The sequence below is a fragment of the Streptopelia decaocto genome, assembly GCF_964273445.1.
Source record: "Streptopelia decaocto genome assembly, chromosome: 10".
Lineage (NCBI taxonomy): Eukaryota > Metazoa > Chordata > Aves > Columbiformes > Columbidae > Streptopelia > Streptopelia decaocto.
The window spans coordinates 19,035,311-19,056,613 of record NC_138665.1 but is presented as its reverse complement, the minus strand read 5'-3'; the positions used below and the strand labels follow the sequence as shown (position 1 = coordinate 19,056,613).

The window sequence follows — 21,303 nt, the reverse complement described above, 5'->3', positions numbered from 1 at the left end:
TTTTCTGGTGCAAGGATTGATGGCAACTGGTTTCTGTGTGAGCTGCTGCTTCTGATGAGCCCCACTGCATTTCACAAGGGTTTCCTGACCTCTCCTTCACCCTCTGATCTGCAGCTTCTCAGCTCTCAAGCTGCTGCTTTTCTTATGCTCTGTCTCTGTCAGCTCTATTCCCCTTGTCCAGCCATCGCCTTGGTTTGTCACCATCATCCCTTAGCACAGGTAGAAGACAAAACTTGCTGATAAAGGTTATGATTCATTCTGAAGCTTCTGAGGACGAAGACATGGTATTACATCTCTGTGACAAACTGTCCTGAAAACATCAGGATGTCTCTGTTCTCTGACACGGGGGTATGCAGAGCAGCTGAACAGGAACACCTTTTTTTGATATAACTAGGATAGAGGGATTTTAGAATTGAATGCACTGTTCTTCACATAAGCCCATCACTGTCATCTGACAGTTATGCTTAGCACAAATTTCTAAGCAGCTACTGAAACAAAACTGGAAGAGAATGAAGATTGCACAGCAAGTGCACACTCAGCCTGATTCATGAACCAGTTGTCATCAGAACTGTGCTCCCTGCCAGAGGAAGATGGTTTAATCTCTATTTTAAATGTTTATTGGAAAGCTCCTCCTTGCTGCTGTCTTTGATCCATTGTCCTGTCTGTAAAATAATGGATGGTTTGCTCTTGTTGGGACCAGTGGATGACGGGCTGCCCAGACACGATTCTGAGTGCTGGTTCTCAAGTTGATCCAAATGTCAGCCGACCGCAGTGGCAGGTTTGCAAGATGAGGAAGCACCGTGTGCTTGAAGGTTTCTTGTCTGTCGTTCCCAAGTCTGTCTTAAAAATTGCTCTTGCTACTGCCTGTCACACTCTTTTCCCAAGAGAACAAATCACCTTTTGCATTTTAAGTCTTCCCACTGAAATTCCATGCTGAATCTGCATGTTTGCAAATTGCCTTTCACTGCTTCTTTTCCAAACTAGGCATTGTGATCCTCCATATATGACATACCTGGTAAGCAGAGTATCTGGGACCTTTAATGGCAGTTGACTTGGGAGCAGTTTGAGAAACAGAAAGAAGGCGGCAAAAAGCAGCTGCTAAATATCCGGTCAAAGCTTAAGTGAAGCAGAGAGATAATGGAGCAGAGATGCGGGGAGGATTTACTGATGCCAGTGGAATGACTCCTTTTGATTATGTGTATTGCAGGAGAAGCTCAGAGGTATCACAGGAGCGCAGACTCAGCCGCAAAAGGCAAAACCACCTGTTGTGCTTCCCGAGGCAGCGCTCGCGTCCCAGCGCGGTGTCTGCTCCCTTTGGCCCGTGCCTTTTCCCTGGGACGGAGCTGCTTGTAGCTCTCTGCATACCCGTAAGAGTGGTCTAGCTGGAGGAGGGGGGATGTCTCTGGGATCTTTGTCTCAAGAATGTCTTCTAGAAAGCCTTTTGTGTTTGGTACAGTGCTGAAGGATGTGGATGTTAGATCCTCAGTCCAATTCTAAAAAAAAAATAAAGCCTTTAGACTACTGTGCCTAGATTTCTTTAAGCCTTAGGAATGTTATTGCTGTTCAAGTGTTTCTGGATTTTACAGATTTCAGCTTTTTCCTTTGTGCTTTTCTGTCGTACAGCTTCCCAATACAGCAGCATGGCTGTAGGACTGAGATGGAACAGGTATCTATATAGGGTAGGGTGCTGAAGGCGCAGCTTGGGTCAGACGTGCTGGAGAACTGAACCCCATCCTCCTTCCAGTGCCAGAGCAGTTGCCAGAGTGGCAGTTCCACTTGTTTTCACACCCAGCTCCTGGCGAATAGTACGATGTTGCTTTTCCACACTAGTAGCCCTTTCTGCATTGTCTTTGTACTGTAAATGAACCAGGCCCAGAGCTGCACACAACTGGGCCAACTGTAGCTGAGAACATCCCTTGTCTGACCCCACATGTGCTGCTCTCCCATTTCTTTCTCTTGTTCTGGAATTGGCGCCGGTTCCTCCTCACAGAACTGACCATTCAGCGATGCCATCGTGAGGTGGTGCTGTGCGGGTGCCTCTCATGTTCCTCTTCTACCTCCCTCTGTTTCCCTAGCGCTTTCTGAGAATTTGAGTCTGTTTCTTTCACATGCCAGCTTTCCCTTTCCGTTCACTTAGCAGGTCCCTTCACTGGTGTCTCTTTCCTCCAGCAGACATGCCTGTTACCTCTTTAAGCTCTGTGTCCTTTCCCCACCCCTTCTTATGCCCTTTATCTCTTAATTACTGTTAATGATCGGATGTTGCTTTGCTCTTTGCCCTCGGCCAAAGTACTTGACACCATTTCATGCAAGACCCCGTTTTATTCAGATCCATTTTCCAAATCTATTTGTGATACACAGCGTGGTGCCGCCCGATGCCCCAGAGCCAAATCCACACATTCAGTGACACAGAAAGGAATTGCCTGTCGGAAAAGCCAACACATTGGTACCTGCTATAGAAAGTGTGAGGTGTTGTCAGGGTAACAGGCCTGGTGGTGTCTGGCCAGGTGTAATCATAGTGCAGTACATGGAAAAACGTGTTTCTTTCTTGGAAGTGGAAGTAGCTCCTTCTGTTTTGGATGTGGTTTTTAACGTGGTTTGTTTGAGCAAGGTCTTGATGTCCATTCCTGCAAATGAATGACCATCCTGGATATGAATTGTTAAAAAAATAAAAGCTGCTTTAAAATGGTGCTGCCTTATATCTGTCATGTCAGTGGTGGCATTTGCAAGTAGATGGTGACAAAATGTGTTTAAGAAATGATCACAAGTCCAACTTACACTTGCACACATTAGGTGGGTTTATTTAAAATCCATATCTAAAAAGTAGCAAGGTGTGGACAAACAGATATGCTGTCATTAAACAATAGGAATGGACAGAAATATTCATGTTGGAATATATTAAAAAAAGGTAGTGCCTTTGTTTAATTAAAAGCTATTTAGAAAGTAGAACAGTCTGTTCTATTTGAGGATAAAAACAGGTGTTTCCAAATCGGTTCTTGCTCCCTATTGGAATGGAAAGAAAATATCAGTATTTATAACAAAGTAAAAATGTTCAGTGTGAAAACAACAAAGCATTTCTAGAATGTTGAGTAACCTCAGTGGGTTATGTATGATTAAAGTTTAATCTAAGACATTAACTAGGACCTATAATAGATACAAACATGTTATGGTAACTTAAACTTTAAAACTACATCAATCCAAATGATAGAACCAAAGAAATTGTCTTATATTCATAGGAATGAAATGAGAAACTAGGGAGGATTTGCTTTGACAGTTTCCCACAGGAAACTGCTGAATCCAGTGCACTCCTACAAATGTTTTTGCGTTTTGACAGTATTTTCCTTTCTGGAAGAGAAACTGCTTCTTGAAAACTACCTCCTAACACTAATACTCGTATCAGAATATGGTAGACAGCACTTTTGAGCCAGGCAGTGTAAAGCTGGGCACAGAGATGTGCTTTCAGTCATCTAACAGCATTTCTCTGCAGTTCCTGTCCTTGCCCTCCATAGGAATTATGGATGATAAACAGATTTTAGCTTCCATTTTGGCCTGGGCGCCCAGAACTGGATATTGCTTCTGCTGGGTTTCTGGGCAGGTCTCAGCTGCCATTCTGTGTCCTAAGAGCTGTGCTGCTGGCTGTGTTTCAGGAGCAGATCCCTACGTGCTGATCAAGTGTGAGAACCAAAGCGTGCGCTCCTCTGTGCAACGCAATACGACCAGTGCCGTCTTCAACACACAAGCGATCTTCTACAAAAAGAACATCGACAGTCCTATCATTGTCCAGGTGAGATAAGCCACACAGCGCGGGCTGCTGAAGGCAGGGAGGGGAGCACAACAGCATTACTGGGCTCGCCGTGTGCTGATTCTTCCTCCTTATGACTGAAAGGCAGGATAGAAGTGCAAGAACCTCTGTTCCCCTTACTGAGCTATGCCTGGAGCTGTTCAGCTGCTCTGCTGATTCTCTAGTCTAGGTCTCTTCCATAGAACAGTGACTGATGACACTTAGGAAGCAGAAGGCATATTTCATTCCAAAGCTTTGAAGGAATTTACAGAATTACCTTTTGCCTCTTTTAGTACCTGACAAAACAGAGACAAAGAAAAGCCAAGTGTTGTCCAGAGTCAGCATTTGAAATAAACCCAAAGCTAAGGCTACTATTACAAAGCTTTTCACTTTGAATTCCAGTCCTGTGGGAACTGTTCACACTGTTTGCCTCAGCACTAGGGCGAGAGACAGAGCTTAGTATTTAGATGAGGCACTAAAGAAAACTGTGAGAGTGGAACAGCATTCCAGTTTGATAACACGCTTCTTGAATATTAGACACATAGTAAGAACTATGTCTTTTTCATCGGTGTAGAGAGATCTTAACATGAATCTGTGAATCAATTCGCTGTGGCACATAAGTGCCAGAAATGGAAATAGCCTTGCATTGCAAGAAGAGAGACCTTTCTGGCTTCTCACTGCCTAATGCAGTACTGGTGCATGGTGCTCCTGTGCCATGATACTCCTCTGAACAAATATGTATATTCTACCAATATTATAAACAGAAGGAGGATGATAGCAGCGTTATTCCCCAAATCACAGGCTGTAGTTATGGATTAGAGGAAGCTGATACAATAGCTGATGGAATATAGTCTGCGTTCTTGGCATGTGCAGGATTGCCTAATCCATAATAAAGATTTGGTTTACACATGGGACCTCACCCCATCTCTCTACAGTATGCAGGTCAAACAATTTGACTTTTCCGGGTAACTAAAAGTTAGATAATAATGAACTTCACAGACCAAAGACTGCAAAGTGAGACTAGCAGCAGAACCCACTATTAGCCCTGTTTCAGTTGCTGCTTGCTATATGCCCAACCGCATCTTGAGCAGTGACAAAGGACATGTCCAAGGACCCCAGAACTACTGCAGTCCCTTGCTCTAGCAGTGTCGACCCGGCTCCATCACAGCCAGAGGAACAGCACCGAAGGCATTGCAGAGAGTAGCACAAGCAGAGTGGCACAGACGGGCTGATTGCATGTAGGTTTTTACTGCCCATGAGCTCAAACAGGTAATTTTTATTCCTCTTTCTAGGCAGGCTGTGACCTAGAAAGCAAAAAGCTGCATTTAGCTCCTTATTTGCATAGTGTATGTAAATGAGCATGCAAATCCACAATCTCCCACACGCTTTCTAGACAATTAGCTAAATTTAGATGTACACCCCCTCCTCATTGCTTTTTCAAGGGGTTAATGGGGGTCACCCTCCTCCAGCACAGCCCTTCAGGTGGAGTGTGAGAGCAGCACCGCTTGGGCCGGGTTTAATTCTGTTCCCTTGTCTCTAGGTCTGGAACAGCAACATCTTGTGTGACCAGTTCCTCGGACAGGCGGTGCTGGCAGCTTCACCCGGTGACCCCAGAGAACCGCGGACTCTGCGGCTCCGAGGGAGAGGCGGCCAGGAAGCCGTCGAGGTGCCAGGTCACATCACCGTCAAGGTTTTTTCCAGCGATGACCTCGTGGAGCTGTGAATAGCAAAGCCCCGCAGAGCCAGACAGAGCTGTCACCTCGCAGCGGGGGGGCTTGTCTGTGCTTTCTGTGTGAATGACTCGGGAGCAGAGGGTGCACATAATCATAATCGCTTTAAAAAGAAAAAGCCCTCTAACTCTCCACATTATCAGGGATAACGGGGAGAGGCTTTTAAAGGGAGAAAAAATACATATTTATACATCTATATGTTTATGATACCGCAAATACAGTAGAAGAGGGGCCAAACTAAACGTTAGCAGATAAGCTCGTTAAGATGTGACCGTTTTACCCAGCAGCATCTTTCGGGAGCTCTCGGCACATAAGCTGGAAGCACACGTGACTGTTCTCACGGGTTCTCAGCAGAGGGGCTGGAGGGATGTGGGCAGGAATGGCATCGCCATGGTCACGTACCCGCAGGCTGGTGGGGTGGCAAGCGCAGGGTGCATTCGCACGGCTCAGTCCTTGTTCGCTGCCAGAGCATTTTTAAGCTTTGATTGGATTTTTTTGTTCCTATATAGGCATTTAAAATTTTGGATGAATTTCATTGTTATTGCTATAGGTCAGATGTTTCTGTTGCTTGGTGAAAATGTCATTGCTTCAGGAGTTCAGTCATAGGTTAGCATTAAGACCAGGCGTGCCTGGGCAACATGAAAATAGGACAGGTCTTGCAGTGCCTGTCTGAAACCAGAGCAGATAGGAGCTCTGCCCGCATGAAGGTGCTCAGATTGACTTTCTTATTCTCCACCTCAGGCCGATGACTCACAAATTGAAATCTCTGGCCACCGGGATGCCACCTCACAATTGAGGGCAAATTCAGTAATGGGAGCCTGCTAAGGAGGTTTTGTTTAATCCACATGATGCTATAAATGGAATAACACTCCCTTTGCTTTACTAGATGTGATGGGTAGCACCAAACTGAAAGAGGACAAAACTAGCTTATGATAAAGATGGGCGTGTAAAACAAAGATGCTGTGCCCTGGCAGGTATCACGTTTCACTCAGAATTCTGCACTGTTTTTTTGCTGTGCCAGAGCTAATGTCTTTAATGAAATTTAACTTGGGTATAACGGAGGACAGGTATGGTTTCACATTTCCTTCAGAGCAGGGGTCAGGAACAAACTTTCCTTTAACTTTTGCTGTAGCCCGACAGCAGGTTTCCACGTGGCAGCCGTTTCTGTGCTGTCAGGCTGTGCAGTGATCCTGGCAGTGCAAGAGGCTCACTGTGTTAGAAATTGACTTTATACGGTTGCAAATTCTGGTCTTGAAAGTGAAGCTCAGGAATGCCTTTTCTGCAGCCAGGAAATTCGGATTTCTGTGTACCCGGTAACCACTTCAGCCATTTTGTGCCATTTTGATAATTTATAAAATGGCTCTCGGTAGAATTAATATTTCACGAAAGGTTTTGAAGTCTCCTCAGGCCTCCAAAAGGATCAATGCTTTTTCTGTCATGTTGGAGATGGAATGTAAAGCTACGAATGACAGTATACTGCATCAGCTTAGTTGTGTGTACCGAGCACCTATATCCAGCTCTCTTTTTAAATAGCTTGGGCTTAAGCCATTTTACATGCAGAGCATTTGTCAGATGTGAACAACATGTGGTTGACAGCCCTACAGGCAAGTCTAATTCTTCTCTGTAAGCTCACAGCTTCAGAGTTGCCTTCTCTCAAATATGTTTGTAAACTGCAATTTTTTCTTTTAAAAAGCATGAACTTTCTAATATGGAGCAGAGCTTGAAGAAGCCACCCAGGGAACTGCGGCTGCACTCAGACAGACACAGGAATTTAAGGTCAAGTGTTGCCAGAGCTGGGCAGTGCTTTTTAACAATTAATGATAACTTGTGGGAAAATGAAGGGTTGTTTTTGTGTGTGAGGTGCATTATGTATGCGCTTGGGCAACCTTCGGCAGAGAATTTTGGCCCACAAAAATTAAAACAGAGGGAAATAGTTGGAAAAATGTTTCATTTCAGCCTTTCTTTACTTTTCAATATGAATTGACCTAAATAAAAGATTAACAAAAAATGAACGCGTTCAGTAATTTCTGAAATGAAACAGTTGTTTTCAGATAATAGAATCACAGAATCATTTAGGCCGGAAAAGACCTTTGCGATCATCAATCCGACTGTGCAGGTATGGCGACTCAACCGCTTCCCTTGTGCTTGATAGCTCTTTCGGTCCAGATTTTGTTCATAATACCCAGTCTAAACCTCCTGATACTCACCTTGAGGCCATTTCCTCTAATCCTATCACTCTGCGATGATCCCAAATGTCATTTTTCCCCTTGCTCTAGAAGAAAAATGCATCTCAGTTGTTCACTGAGCAGTTCTCCTGCCTGCATGCCTTTTATTTCACAACCGCTCTCTACTTTCCACCAATGAGTTCCCAGTTCATCGTGCTATTCATGTTATTTACTTACAGTGCTATTTATTTCAGCACAGCCCAGGTTTTGTCCTCCGCTGTGTTCCTGTCCCTGTCCTTCCCCACCAGGGTGAGCTCTGTGTAGCCCTGACTCTCCTCCCTGTTGGGCTGAGGCTTGTTTGTCTCCTCTGGCACACCAGACCAGTCCCGTCTGTGGGGAATGCAATACTAGACTGACTGTGCTGGGCTTAGAAGAGCTCCACTCCACCCATGGCTTTTGCTGTTTGTCTCAACTAAATCCTCACTGTTTCAAATTCTCACTCTAGGGCGGCTGCAGCATCTACGGGATGAGGTGCAGAGGATGATCCCGGGTGTTAGTGGTGAGCAGCCAGAACTGTGGGTTCCAGCCAGCGTTTGTGGGTGTTGTGTAACCCGCTCCTGCAACTCCTGGGGACAACAACCGGCTGTTGGTGCTGCCAGGTTAGTGCTGCTTGAGTCCCCCCCGCCGCTGGGGGGCGCGCCGGCCCGTTCCCGCTGCCCGGCCCCGCGGGAGGTGCTGCCGCCGCCAGTGTGCCCGTGTGGGCCGGCGGGCGGGGCGGCGAGGGGCGGGGCGGCGAGGGGCGGGGCGGCGAGGGGCGGGGCGGCGAGGGGCGGGGCGGCGAGGGGCGGGGCGGCGAGGGGCGGGGCGGCGAGGGGCGGGGCGGCGAGGGGCGGGGCGGCGAGGGGCGGGGCGGCGAGGGGCGGGGCGGCGAGGGGCGGGGCGGCGAGGGGCGGGGCGGCGAGGGGCGGGGCTCGGGAGCCCTCTCCGTAGTGGCGTGGCAGCGTTTTCTCCCCCCAATGTACTTCATGCATGTGTGTATCTAAAACATACATACGCACAGCTGTTGCTCTTCTGTGACAATATGCCAACATATTTGTACTATAGAGTGTGTTATATTAATATTTAGAGAAGAATCTCTGTGTATGTAGAGTGTATAAAGGTAGGCAGTATGTAATATAGATGGCTAGAGAGACGGAATGTTATTTAAGGTTCTCTGTGTGTGTATGCACAGACACAGCTATGTATATATTCTATAATATGTAGAATCACAGGATCCCAGGTTGGAAGGGACCTCCAGGATCATCTGTTCCAACCTTTCATGGCAAAAGCCTGGTCTAGACAAGCTGGCCCAGCACCCTGAATCTTAACAGTGTCCAACGCTGGGGAATCCACCCCATCCCTGGGGAGATTATTCCAGTGGCTGATGGTTCTCATGGGGGAGCATTTCCCTCTTGTGTCCAGACAAAATCTGGCCAGGAGTAACTCGTACCCATCGCCCCTCGTCTTTTCCTCGTGACTCCTTGGACAAAGGGGGTCTTTGTTCTCTTTGTAGCCACCTGACAGGTGCCAAGTAGAGCAGGACAATGACTTTGTGAGTTCTCTGTCCCTGCTGGAGACACCCTTGGTGCTCATGCAGCCCAGCATCCCCTTGCCCACAGCAGCACCCTGGTCACTCCTATGGAGCTTGTTGTCCCACAGGTCCCTTCCCACAGAGCAGCTCCCTGGTCCATCTGCATCCCATGGTTGTTTTCCCAGGTGCACAACCTTACACTTGTTGAATTTCATGTGTTCACGTCCCTGGGAGCAAGTCACGGGGAAACCGCGTTGAAAGCCTTGAAGAAACCCAGGTAGACAGTGCCCCCTGCTCATCCCACAGCAGCCGAGCAGCTTCCTTTGTTGTACGAGGCGATCGGGTTTGTCAAGCGTGACTTGCCTCTGGTCAATCCGTGCTGGCTTTTCTCCTTCACGTGTTTGAGCTCACCTGTGATTGCCCCCAGGAGGTTTCCTTCCAGAACTTTCCCAGGGGCTGGGAGGTATTTGGTCCTGTTTTACATCCCTTTTATGTCAAGATTTAACAGCTTTAAGCATATGAAAGCAAAAGGTATTAATGGGCAAGATAGCATGTATTTTGCTTCATCAGTGGAGGACTTCACCCAGTATATATTTGCAGAGAAAACTAAAACAGTGAGTCAGACTTCTTTTCTCATCTGGTTATAATGTACTTTTTAACATAACTAAAAATGCTGGATTAAAGTTTAGCCTTGCGTGAGAAACTATAGGACTAAGCTTGACACTAAAACTCCTTTTTTAGATATTCTCAATTGTGTTGTGGTAACAAAGTTGTACTGTTTTGTCTTTCAGGACAGTACAGAGTAGCTGTAAACTACAAGCATCTAAAGTGAAGCTTCTAGACTGATGCACCTATAATGTCCTGGATCCTCCTTTAAGCCCTTCGTGTAGACGGGGGTGACGTGACCCTTCTGCCGGCCTTGTGGGACATCCCTCAGTCTCCACTTCTCAAGGATTATGGAGGGTGGCTTTGCAACAACGCCAGCAGCCTCACAGCCTCAGGTGGGTGTTGTCAGGGTGACCACAGAGCTGAGTACATGTTACACAGGTGCATCTATGTCTTCTTATATACATCTATCTATCGTCTATCTATCATCTATCTGTCTATCTCTCTCTGTATCTATCCTCTATCTGTCTGTCTATCTATCTATCTATCTCATGCATGGATTGTGTGAGATGAAGTGTTGTAGAGTTAGGTAAGTTGCTCGCATGCTCTTTCATGTATATATAATATAAGCGTACACACACAGAGCTATAACCACATATATAGCAATATTAAAAATATATGGATGGAGACTGCTTTATAAGCATTTCAATAGATATGCAGTTACATATTTGTATGCGGGCTATCTCTATTTCTCATCTCTACCTCTATCTCTATCTCATCTCTATCATCTCATCTCTATCAATCATCTCATCTCTATCATCACCTCTATCATCTCTATCATCATCTCTATCATCTCTATCATCATCTCTATCATCTCTATCTGTCTCTATCATCTCTATCTATATATATTAACATTTTAATATACATATCTAAACACGTATGAAATAGTTAATAATTACAGAAGGATGTATCTTTCCTCCCCGGCCCCATATATAGAGTGTGTATATATAAAAATATTTTTATATGAAAATATTTTAACTTCTAATATGCATTTTATTTTTATATTTTATATATAAGGCTAGAGAGAATAATATGGAGGGCTCTGCGTGTCCTTTTGTGTGCATGCGTGCACACATAACCCACATACATAGTATATAATTTATAGAAGATACTATATATTGCACTATACACGATATTATATAGTGTGTATTTACATTTACAGAAAATTTACAGAAGGGCTTCTGTCTATATATAAAAATATATACTATACAACATATAGATGGCTAAGCATCATATGAGAGCCATGGCTCAAGAGTTATATGGGGTGTTTGTGCATGTGCGCATGAGTGCACACACATACACGTGTAAAAATGTATAAACTATGGTCTTATATGTATCTATATCTATATCTATATCTATCTACATACCAGGGAGAGGGTGTGTGTTAGCTGAGCATATAGCTGTCTGTCTTTAGTGGGTACATACGTACAGTGTTCCATGGTTATAGCAGCGTCCCCGTCTCTTTCTCCTAGACACAGCTTCACCTCCCACCCCCCTATATAATAGGTACACGCTTAGAAACCTTTCTGTAGCTGTAGGACACTATGGCTACCTGCCTCACACACCTGTGCTCGCACACCTTCCCCTTGTTCCCCATCTGTCTTGCTTGACAGCTGGATACAGTATAGAGTATGTGTACGTCTACAGTGCTGTGACACACTATCTGTAAATAATTATGTTTATTGTGTGTGTGTGTATGTGTGTGTGTGTGTATACGTGTGTGTGTATATGTGTGCGTGCGTGTGTGTGTGTATGTGTGTGTGCGTGTGTGTATATGTGTGTGTGTATATGTGTGTGTATGTGTGTGTGTATATATGTGCATATGTATATATAGATGTGTGTGTATATATATATATATATATATATACACATACACACACACACACATTTGCATATACACTCACCCATATACTACTTACTCACTCTTTAGCTATCTGTCTAGATATAGGTATTTTATAACTGTATTTATATAGGTATAATACGTAGTATATTATGTAGTTATATAAGTGCCTCTAGCTGCATATATATATAGTACATAAAAATGTATGTTGACGGAGAGCAAGTTATATAGTCATATAAGGGCCTCTGTATATATAGGTATTCTATACTATAAATACACAGAGAGAACATAACTAGATAACACATTCTATCTATATATATTGTATTGTGTGTTTTATTAACATGTAGGTAGCTGCTTCTGGACAAAAGCACCATCCGTGCAACTCCCCGGATTCAGCAGGAGGGGGTGTTGGATCTTTATAAATAGGGAACAATGGAGGCGACGCATTGAGGACCCCACACAAGGAGCTGCAGCAGGTGAGTTCTGGTCCAGGACACCATGCGCTGGTGCCACAGGACGGACAAGCGCCCACAGCCGCACAGGCGGGTGTTGGATACCGCAGCCCATCGGGGCTGGTGCGTCTTCAGCCAGCCCTGGCGCTGGCTTGTCAAACAGCATCAGCAAATCCTGTAGGAAAAGCTGCAGCCACACGTTGGTATTTATAACTTTTATTTGCAATACTTTAGGTCCAAGTTTCAAACTGCAATATTTTTACACTCAAGACACAGTCATGCACAATCCATATTTCAGTTTTCTATTGCTTCAACCACAATTTAAAATAACTTAATATTGGAAACAAAACCCAGAATCTTAAAAAAAAAAGGATGCTGAGGTCAGTAAGATGGATCCATGCCATCAGCACATTTACAAAGTAAATAACTTAGTTCTTTTTTTAAAAAGGTCAGTTACCTCTTAATCCAAAGTTACAGAAGATTTCTCACTACACATTTGTTTTTCGGTTTTATATTTTTCTTTTTTTTCCGTTTTTTCTTTTTCTTTTTTTTTTTTTTAAACAGATAACACGTCCTAAAAAAGGAATGTACAGCAAAATGAGATACATTTCTGATAAACGGTGAAAACGAGGCTCCTCCTCTTTACTTTTGTCTGGATACCCTGAAGACAAAAAAATAAAAACCCCTATGGGACACCAGTAGAGGTGTAAACTGGCTGCTTCAGACTAAACTGGCATTGAGCATTGGCTACGTCCTGATGCAGCCAAGAGGTGCAGGATTCTTTTGCGAATCGTTGCGAAATGTTTGTCTGTGCACACAGCGCCGAGTGGCCTCTGCCCGCACGACGGGTCCTCCGGGGGCTCTGCTGCCCCGTCCCACCCCGAGCGGCCCCCCCACCGCCTGCAGACACTTCGGAGAATCACCCCTGAAGAGCTGAGAGGCTTTTTTTTTGCCTGTTGCTGTGCTACAGCCTGGTTTAGCAGCATCGCTTAACACTAATAATATAAACAGAGTGACAAAAAGCACTTGCCTTTGTGCACCTTAAGCGCAAACGTCAGGAATCTCAGCAGACGTGGATGTAGGACAAGGGGCAGTGGGTTCAAACTGGAACACAAGAGGTTCCACTTAAATATGAGAAGAAACTTGTTCCAGGTGAGGGTGGCAGAGCCTGGCCCAGGCTGCCCAGGGGGTTGTGGAGTCTCCTCTGCAGACATTCCAACCCGCCTGGACACCTTCCTGTGCAACCTCATCTGGGTGTTCCTGCTCCATGGGGGGATTGCACTGGATGAGCTTTGAGGTCCCTTCCAACCCCTGACATTCTGTGGTTCTGTTGCAGGGTTGCCCGCTTTGGCCCTGGAGAGCTTTGCAAGATGAAGACCAAGGGGCAGCTCCTTCCACCCACTCCACCAAGGGACCCCCCACTTCTGCAGTGAGTGGCTCTGCTGTCCCTGCAGCCACCACGGGCTCAGCAGCTTCAGTGGGAGCAGTTGTGCTGCCTGGACCACAACCCCCCGGCCACGGCTGGGCTGGACGAACACCACACACCCATCAGCAGCCAAGGGACCTGACTCTAAAATCAACACTGGCCCTGTTCTGTGGTGTTCGCAACAGTTGCACACCAGCCTGAGGCATCTCGGAGCCTGTGGGGGGTGAGCTGCCTCCTCCCCTTCAACAACATCAGAAACTTCTAGACTGGCGGGTGTGCGTGTCAGCCCTTGGCTGACAGGGCCCTGGCCAATGAAACACAAGCAAGAGAAGTTTCTAGACCACTAAGCATGTATGACCACAGCTCAGATTCCACTTGAGTATAAATGGAGCCCAGCCAGAGGCCCATTGGGAGTGCAGGCAGGGACACGGCCCTTAGGGTGGGACATCACCAAGGAAAACTCTTCTAGGGCGCTTCGGAGAATTACTCTGAAGCAAGAACAAAGATTGCAGGTTCATACCCACGCAGCAGCCACGAAGAGCATGTAACCGTCCCTCCTTCTCTTCCAAGAACACCCTTTCTCCTTTTGAGATGGCTCTTGTCACCAAAGGTGCACACAGCCATTGGTAGGTCCAGGCCAGCGACAGTCTATGTGCCTGATGCACGCCGATTTCGGCAATTTGCTCTAGACCACATCAAAAGAGAGGAGTTAGAAGGAAGATTCTGCCAACTTCAACCAGAAAAAGAAATTACCCTGTCAGCTCAAGAACAGACACAAAGAGAAGTTTTAAAGATCCCTGAATTGCAAATCGCACTCCAAGAAACCTTGAATGGCTTCTGTTGGAACACAAAGTCGTCCTTTGCCTGCTTCCCGAAAAGGGGGGGGGGGGGGGGGGGGGTAAAATTATTTACCTGGTCTGGGGAGACAGGAAAAAAAAAGAATTTAATTGCACCCTTTGCATTTCTGCGTCTTTGTCAGGTTGCCCATCATTAAGTCCTGCACATCTGTACAGGAATGACCAACACTCTGGTTGGCGGGTGTGTGGAGTTGATAAGCTTTAGCAAGGCAAAGCCGGGCTTAGAGCCGCAAAGCCCGGCTCCCGGCCGTGATGGCAGGCGGCGCTGAGCTCGCGCGGGCGCTCGGCTGGACTAGGAAATACACGTACTTACATGCTCAGTGTGAGGAATATTCAGTAGCCACACCAATAACTGTACACTGGAAACACAGGCCGCACAGACACTAGGGTATGGGGACACCTGCTCCTCGAGGCCAGCAGACAGGTACTCGCTTCCCTTCTCGCGCTGACTGGAATGTGCTTCATTTTCGGCGGCAGGACACGGGGAGATGGACCGAAAGCCCTGCGGAGGTGCAGCCGTTGGCCTCAAGGAAACTCAGCACAAACAGCTAATAAAAAAAGTGACTTCATTGGTGTGTCCTGCAAGTCGGCCAACCCGCGGCCAGAGGTGGAGATTAAACACGCGTATTTACAAAGGTGCCGGACCCAGCAGTGAGCGTGCAGCCCCGCACCCGCGGCGCAGGTGTCTGCTCAGCCCGGGAGCGCTGTACAATGCGCCCTCGCGGGCTCCCACAGCACGTGCTGGTACATCATAGCTAGGGGCAGTTTTTCTTTTTCTTTTTTCTTAAATAAATAAACTTTTCTGTGCTTCTCAAGGTTCCCTGACATCGCTGCTGCGGCCCAAAGCATCGCAAAACTCCAGCGCCCTACCCCGTCACTTACACACAGTTTGCTGCAGGGGCGGCGATCCCAGTCAAGCTCTGGATCGGGGTTTTCTGACTGTTAAATGAATTTAAAAATGAAGACAACCCATCTTTTAAAACCTTGGAACGAGCGTGTTTGAAATCTGTTTACCTATGCATTTCACAACAGAAACAGCCTATTTCTAATACTTCCAAAAATATATTAAACTAATTACTTAATGTGAGGACTGCAGTCAGAAAACCCCAGTTGGTTCCAGAGGTTTTACAGTCATCATCTTTCCCTTCTGCAAGGTCAATGCTATTGCCAATCCGGACACACTATGAGCCTGTAAATCATACGCAACACTTGCCCCTCTCAGATTATTTGCTGGATCCCGTCTGCCTCCCACGACCTCTAGATTTGCTGATGCAAAGAAAAATAAATACAGTATTTAATAACATAAAAAGTAAGGCCTCTTATGACAGCAGTTGTCTTTACAAAGCCAGTGCTGACAATACTGTGTATGCTGGGGCATACACTGATGAAAAAAAGATGCTACCATTTGCTTTTCCTATTTTTCATACCTGTTCTCTTCCAGGAAGCTGTGGTGGTGGCTTTTTGCAAAGTAGAGACGCTGAAATACTTAAAGGTAAATAAATAGGGGAAAAAAAAATCATCTAATCGTGTAGTCCGTCAACATAAGTATTAATATTGTATGTCCAGCAAACACGTGCCATAAAAAAGTGCTTTCCTTTTAAAGGACGGCTGTCTGTTCTTTTGTGGCTAGGAGAAAAATAAAAGCTATACTAGAAACAGAAACTGTCACTTGTTTCTTCACTTCTTACACGGAATACAAACCTGGTTCATTCGGTTGAATGCTTTACAAATCGAGGGCAGCCCATCTCGAGCCCAAATGATTCTCTTTCTCAAGAAAGTCTCTTCCCCCAGATCGACAGCTTGAGCTGGCAGAGAAAAACGGGACCTCACAAAAGAAACAATCTTTTGTTGTCTGGATATCTGAAAACCGGCCCTGTTGTGCTCCCAGGAAAGCAGAACCGCTCGTTCCCCCTCGGCCGCACCGAGCGCTGCCTCGGGCAGACGGCGGGACGGACAGAGCCCGCCAGGGGGCGCGTTTGCAGCATTAATGACAGTTGCAACACAATTATAACTAAATAAGAAGCCCAACCAGCTAATGGCCTAATTCAGGAGCAGCATGAGTACCTTCCTTCATTCCTACTGGCAAAACATGAAGGTGGTCAGTACCTTAAAGGCTACTTAGCCCTTGGCGGGACCAGGCCAAGTGCTGTTTTCAGCATCTTTGATTAGTTGTACTACTAAATTACAGCAACAAATACTTCATGGAAATGCTTTTTCTGCGTGAAGCCACATTGCATCTTTCAGAAACGAATAAAATACCCACAAATTGCATACTTAAAACTATTCCGCTCCCTTACAAATCAGTTGACTAATCAAGCGCAATCCTCAGTCACATCCAGATTCCCTCTCCCCCAGCAACTCGGAGCTGCCTCCGGCAGCGCTGGCGGCACACGGGGCAGCGCTGGCGGCACACGGGGCGGCGCTGGCGGCACACGGGGCGGCGCTGGCGGCACACGGGGCAGCGCTGGCGGCACACGGGGCGGCGCTCACGGCACACGGGGCGGCGCTCACGGCACACGGGGCGGCGCTCACGGCACACGGGGCGGCGCTCACGGCACACGGGGCAGCGCTCACGGCACACGGGGCGGCGCTCGCGGCACACGGGGCAGCGCTGGCGGCACATGGGGCGGCGCTCGCGGCACACGGGGCGGCACTCGCGGGCTCACGCGTATCTGAACTGCACAAGTTGTCCCTCACTCATGTCGTCCCCGGTTTCTGGGGCGCCTGGAGGCCGCTCGCCCTCCTCCTCTGCCAAGAGCGGCACAGACCCTACAGACCTTGCCCAGGAGCTACAAGGAGAGCAGACACCTGGTCTGGTCTTCCCTCCTCTACTCCCGCACAGAGCCAGGACGGTGAATCCCACGGTGTGCGTATCTGGCAGCACAGCTGCAGCGGAGCAGCCGCCCACGGCTCCGGTACAGGTGATCTGCCTGCTCCCAGTGCCCACCTCCTGCCGCCACCAGCACCTCCTTCCAGCTGGGTCTGTGACGCTGAGGCTGCGCCCGCTCTCAGCGCACGTTTCTCTTACAGCTTTGCACCAGACAAGCCCCTTCTGAGCACACCGACTGATCTTTCTGCTTTTTCATTCCAATAAGACTCTCATCCAGGCAAACAGATCACAATTAGTTATACAAATCAAATTGTCAAGAACCAAAACACTATATATTCACAGTTGAACGCCTGTATCTCAACAGGACTGTTTTATCTGCCCCACTCTCAATTCCTTTTTGGTTGGAAATGCAATCTCAGTTTCTTCCTCATCTCCAAGTACCATGACTGGGCACATACCAGCAAGTGGGCTTATTCAAAAGGCAGTGCAATATGGAGTTGATGAATGGAGGAGATCCTTCTCCAATTCCAAACCATACCAAAAAAAAGCAAACCAAATAAAAAAAAATCCCAATGCAACAAACATAAAAAGGACTTTCCATCTTTGAGAAACAACTGACAATTTAAAAGTGAATGTACAGCTTATTCACAAGGTGAGAAGGAAGGGAATCTTCCAATTGAATTTGCTTTACCTTGGAAATGGCTGAGGCAGCAAGGCATTTTCAGTCATTACCTGTCTTAAGCCCTGTTTCATCTTAAAAATAAATTAAGGAGCCAGAAAGCAGGAAGAAGACAAATGATAGTTTTTTACTCCTTGAGGGACTGGGTTTTCTCCCTCTTACCGCCATGACTGCGACCGTTGGTGTGTCCGTCCATCCATCCGTCTGTCCTGCAGCACAAGAGCTGAGGTTTTATAGAGTTTTTGTTCTCAGTCCCGCTCTGAGCTGGCGTGGGAGAAAGCGGCCTGAAGCGCTAGCGGCTGCTGTTCTTAATCGCTTCCTTTGCTGCAATGATCAGAGGAGTCAGGCTGGAGAGCGGCTTGGCTAATTTTAAAAATGGATGCTGCCCAAAGGAAAAAAAAAAAGACACGAACCATTATTTTCCAAACTCAGTTACTCACAGGTTCAAGCAGTGTTCCTCCGGTTACCAGCAATATTCAGAAACACGACGAGCCGAGCGCTGTGGACAGAGCGGACACGGCAGCCAGCACAGCGGGTCACGCAGGGAGGGCAGCGGCTCTGCCAGCCCTGGAGATGAGCTCGGCTGGTGGGCATCGCCCTCCCAGAAGGAGCCTGACCGTGGTATCCACCCGCTGCACAGGTTTGTCCTCTGCACTCGCCAGGAAGGACGCAGCAACCCAGACAGAGCTGCCACCGAATCCTGCGGCCACCCAGCACCCATTGAATCCTGCGGCCACCCAGCCCCCATTGAATCCTGCAGCCACCCAGCACCCATTGAATCCTGCGGCCACCCAGCACCCATTGAATCCTGCGGCCACCCAGCCCCCATTGAATCCTGCGGCCACCCAGCACCCACTGAATCCTGCGGCCACCCAGCACCCATTGAATCCTGTGGCCACCCAGCACCTACGGAATCCTGCGGCCACCCAGCCCCCATTGAATCCTGCGGCCACCCAGCACCCATTGAATCCTGCAGCCACCCAGCCCTCGGTGCCAGAGCCGTCCCTGGTGCGGGATGGCAGGAGGTACCAGCTGCGTGCGGTGTGACCAGGGGCACGATCTCTCAGCCTGGTGGTGGAGCTGAGAGAAAAGTAGAAAGGTCAAGAAGCATGAGGGAGTCTGAGGAGGCGGAATGGTGGGAGACACCAGCTGCCTGGGACACCGACAGCCACCAGTGAAAAAAGCAAGATCAGGGGCATTTTGTATCCTCTTCCCGCCAGAATGAAGACAGCAGCTCAGGGGAAAGGGGGGAACGCAGGCAAGTCCACACTCGGGGCAGCAGGTGAAACCCCCCACTTGCCCAGGTGCCTCTGTACAACAGGTATGAGGCTCTGGATGTGGAAAGCCGGTCAATGGATGAGGAGGTGTTGACAGGATGAGAAAGGCCTACCACCTGCATCACAACCACCTCCACAGGGAAGAAAAGAATGGTTATAGTTGTAGGTGACTCCCTTCTGGGGGGAACAGAGGGTCCAGTATGCCAGACAGACCCTCCTCTTCGGGGTGTCTGCTGCCGCCCTGGGGCCTGGGATAAGGACATCACCAGGGAACCTGCCAGCTGGTACAGCCCTCAGGCTACTGCCTATGACTGCTCTCCCGTGTGGGTGACGATTAAGTTAGAACCCGTAATCCAAGGGGGATCAAAAGAGACTTCAGGGCTTGGGATGGTTGGTGAGGGAACTGGGAGCACAGGAGGACACGCTGAGAGTTGGGGTGTTCAGCTGGAGAAGAGAAGCTCCAGGGAGACCTTATTGAAGCCCTTCAGTGCTTAAAAGGGGCCAATAAGAAAGATGGGGACAGGCTTTTCATCAGGGCCTGTTGCAACAGTACAAGGGGTGATGGTTTTAAACTAAAGGAGGGGAGATTCAGGCTGGACATGAGGAAGGAATTGTTGTCCCTGAGGGTGGTGAGAGCCTGGCCCAGGTTGGCCAGAGAGGCGGTGGCTGAACCATCCCTGAGACAGCCCAGGCCAGGCTGGACGGGCTCTGAGCAACCTGGGCTGGTGAAGATGTCCCTGTCATGGCAGGGGGGCACTGGGGGAGCTGGGAAGGTCCCTCCAACCCAAACCATCCTGTGATTCTACTATTTTCCATTTGAAAAGCACCAAGACTAGAGACTAACATGAGAGGGTTCCACCTTCAAGCTGGCTGATGAGAAAACCATCCCAGCTGTTTGACTCGCAGGCACTCTGCACTTTACCTGCAGCAGTTCCTTGGCAGAGCCTCGCCTGTCCACGTCCATCTCCAGGCAGCAGTTCAGGAAGTCGCGGAACACGGCCGAGAGTCGCTCGGGGTTCTGCAGCTCCGGTGTCCCGTTCGTAGCGATCAGATACAGCGCCTAGAGCAACAGGAAACATCACACTCTGCCTGGTTCTTTCCCACCCGTAACTGCTCACGCAGACCCCGCTGTTCCAGGTCCAGTCTCCAGTGGCAGTTTCTTCCTGGCAGAGGGTCAGAGATAATTTTTCTATACCAACAAAAAAAGTCCTGATGCAGCCATAGCTATTCCAACATCAAAATGATCCTGCCTTGACAGCTCATTTCATTGGCTGACCTAGTTAGGATGAACAGCATCAGCAAAAGCACGTTTTGCCTCTCCAAGGATTGACACTAGCTTTACAGGCTATTTTAAAGAATGAATTTGGTCTAACTGTATTATTTCAAAGGATTATTACATAAAATGAATCTCTGCAGTGCTCACTGGTCCCTCAAGTACAGCCTCCATACTGCAAAGGCTGTCATATTTTTTGCTCTGTTCTTGATAAAAATGGTAACCAGGTGAAAAAAAAGGATATTATCAGCTTATTCCTTGGATAAAGAAACAGAAACATTTGGAACCTCACTTTCAACAGACACATAAACTGCAGGAACAAACACATTGAGAAGAAAATGCGTAACTGGGCAGACAGGAGCCACCTGCAACTATGACTTTCAGCAGCCTCCAAATTCCAGACCAGCTTCACTCATGTGGTAAAGGACAAACTTTTAATGGTCTAATTAGAAAAATGAGTAATTCCATCCCTATGGTAACCCCACGCTAACGCTGATATTCAAATAGATACATGAATGATGCCCCCACCTAAGAAATGGCCTTTTCAGGGTCATCTTCACAGAGAGAAGAGCTGGAACAACTGTAGCAGTCCAGGTACCTTAGCAAGTCTTCCCGCTATTCCTCAGGCCAAGGAATGACCATGTCATTTTGCGAAACACAGGGTGAGCATTATCCAACGTGGTTCGCTTGTAACCCAGGTCTAACGTGCTGAGAAGCCAGAGAAATGAGTTCATTCTGCTTTTGCAAGATGTTCTTTAGA

At 47.6% G+C, this 21,303-nt stretch overlaps 2 protein-coding genes across 5 annotated transcripts in view; one reads left to right on the top strand and one right to left on the bottom strand.

Annotated features, from left to right (window-relative positions):
• Positions 1-7,505, top strand: part of CAPN6 (calpain 6) — a 56,749-nt gene extending 49,244 nt beyond the window's left edge. For all 3 annotated transcript variants that reach the window (XM_082061703.1, XM_082061702.1, XM_082061704.1), the window contains exons 13-14: positions 3,645-3,781; positions 5,319-7,505. In XM_082061703.1, the coding sequence (XP_081917829.1) occupies positions 3,645-3,781; positions 5,319-5,501 (320 nt within the window). In that variant the 3' untranslated portion in view covers positions 5,502-7,505. The remainder of the gene's footprint in view (positions 1-3,644; positions 3,782-5,318) is intronic.
• A 4,896-nt stretch (positions 7,506-12,401) lies between these two features.
• PAK3 (p21 (RAC1) activated kinase 3) overlaps positions 12,402-21,303 on the bottom strand; it is a 70,419-nt gene continuing 61,517 nt past the window's right edge. For both annotated transcript variants that reach the window (XM_082061683.1, XM_082061684.1), the window contains 2 exons: positions 20,193-20,330; positions 12,402-18,375 (listed from right to left, as the gene is read on the bottom strand). In XM_082061683.1, coding sequence (XP_081917809.1) covers positions 18,286-18,375; positions 20,193-20,330 — 228 coding nt within the window. In that variant the 3' untranslated portion in view covers positions 12,402-18,285. The remainder of the gene's footprint in view (positions 18,376-20,192; positions 20,331-21,303) is intronic.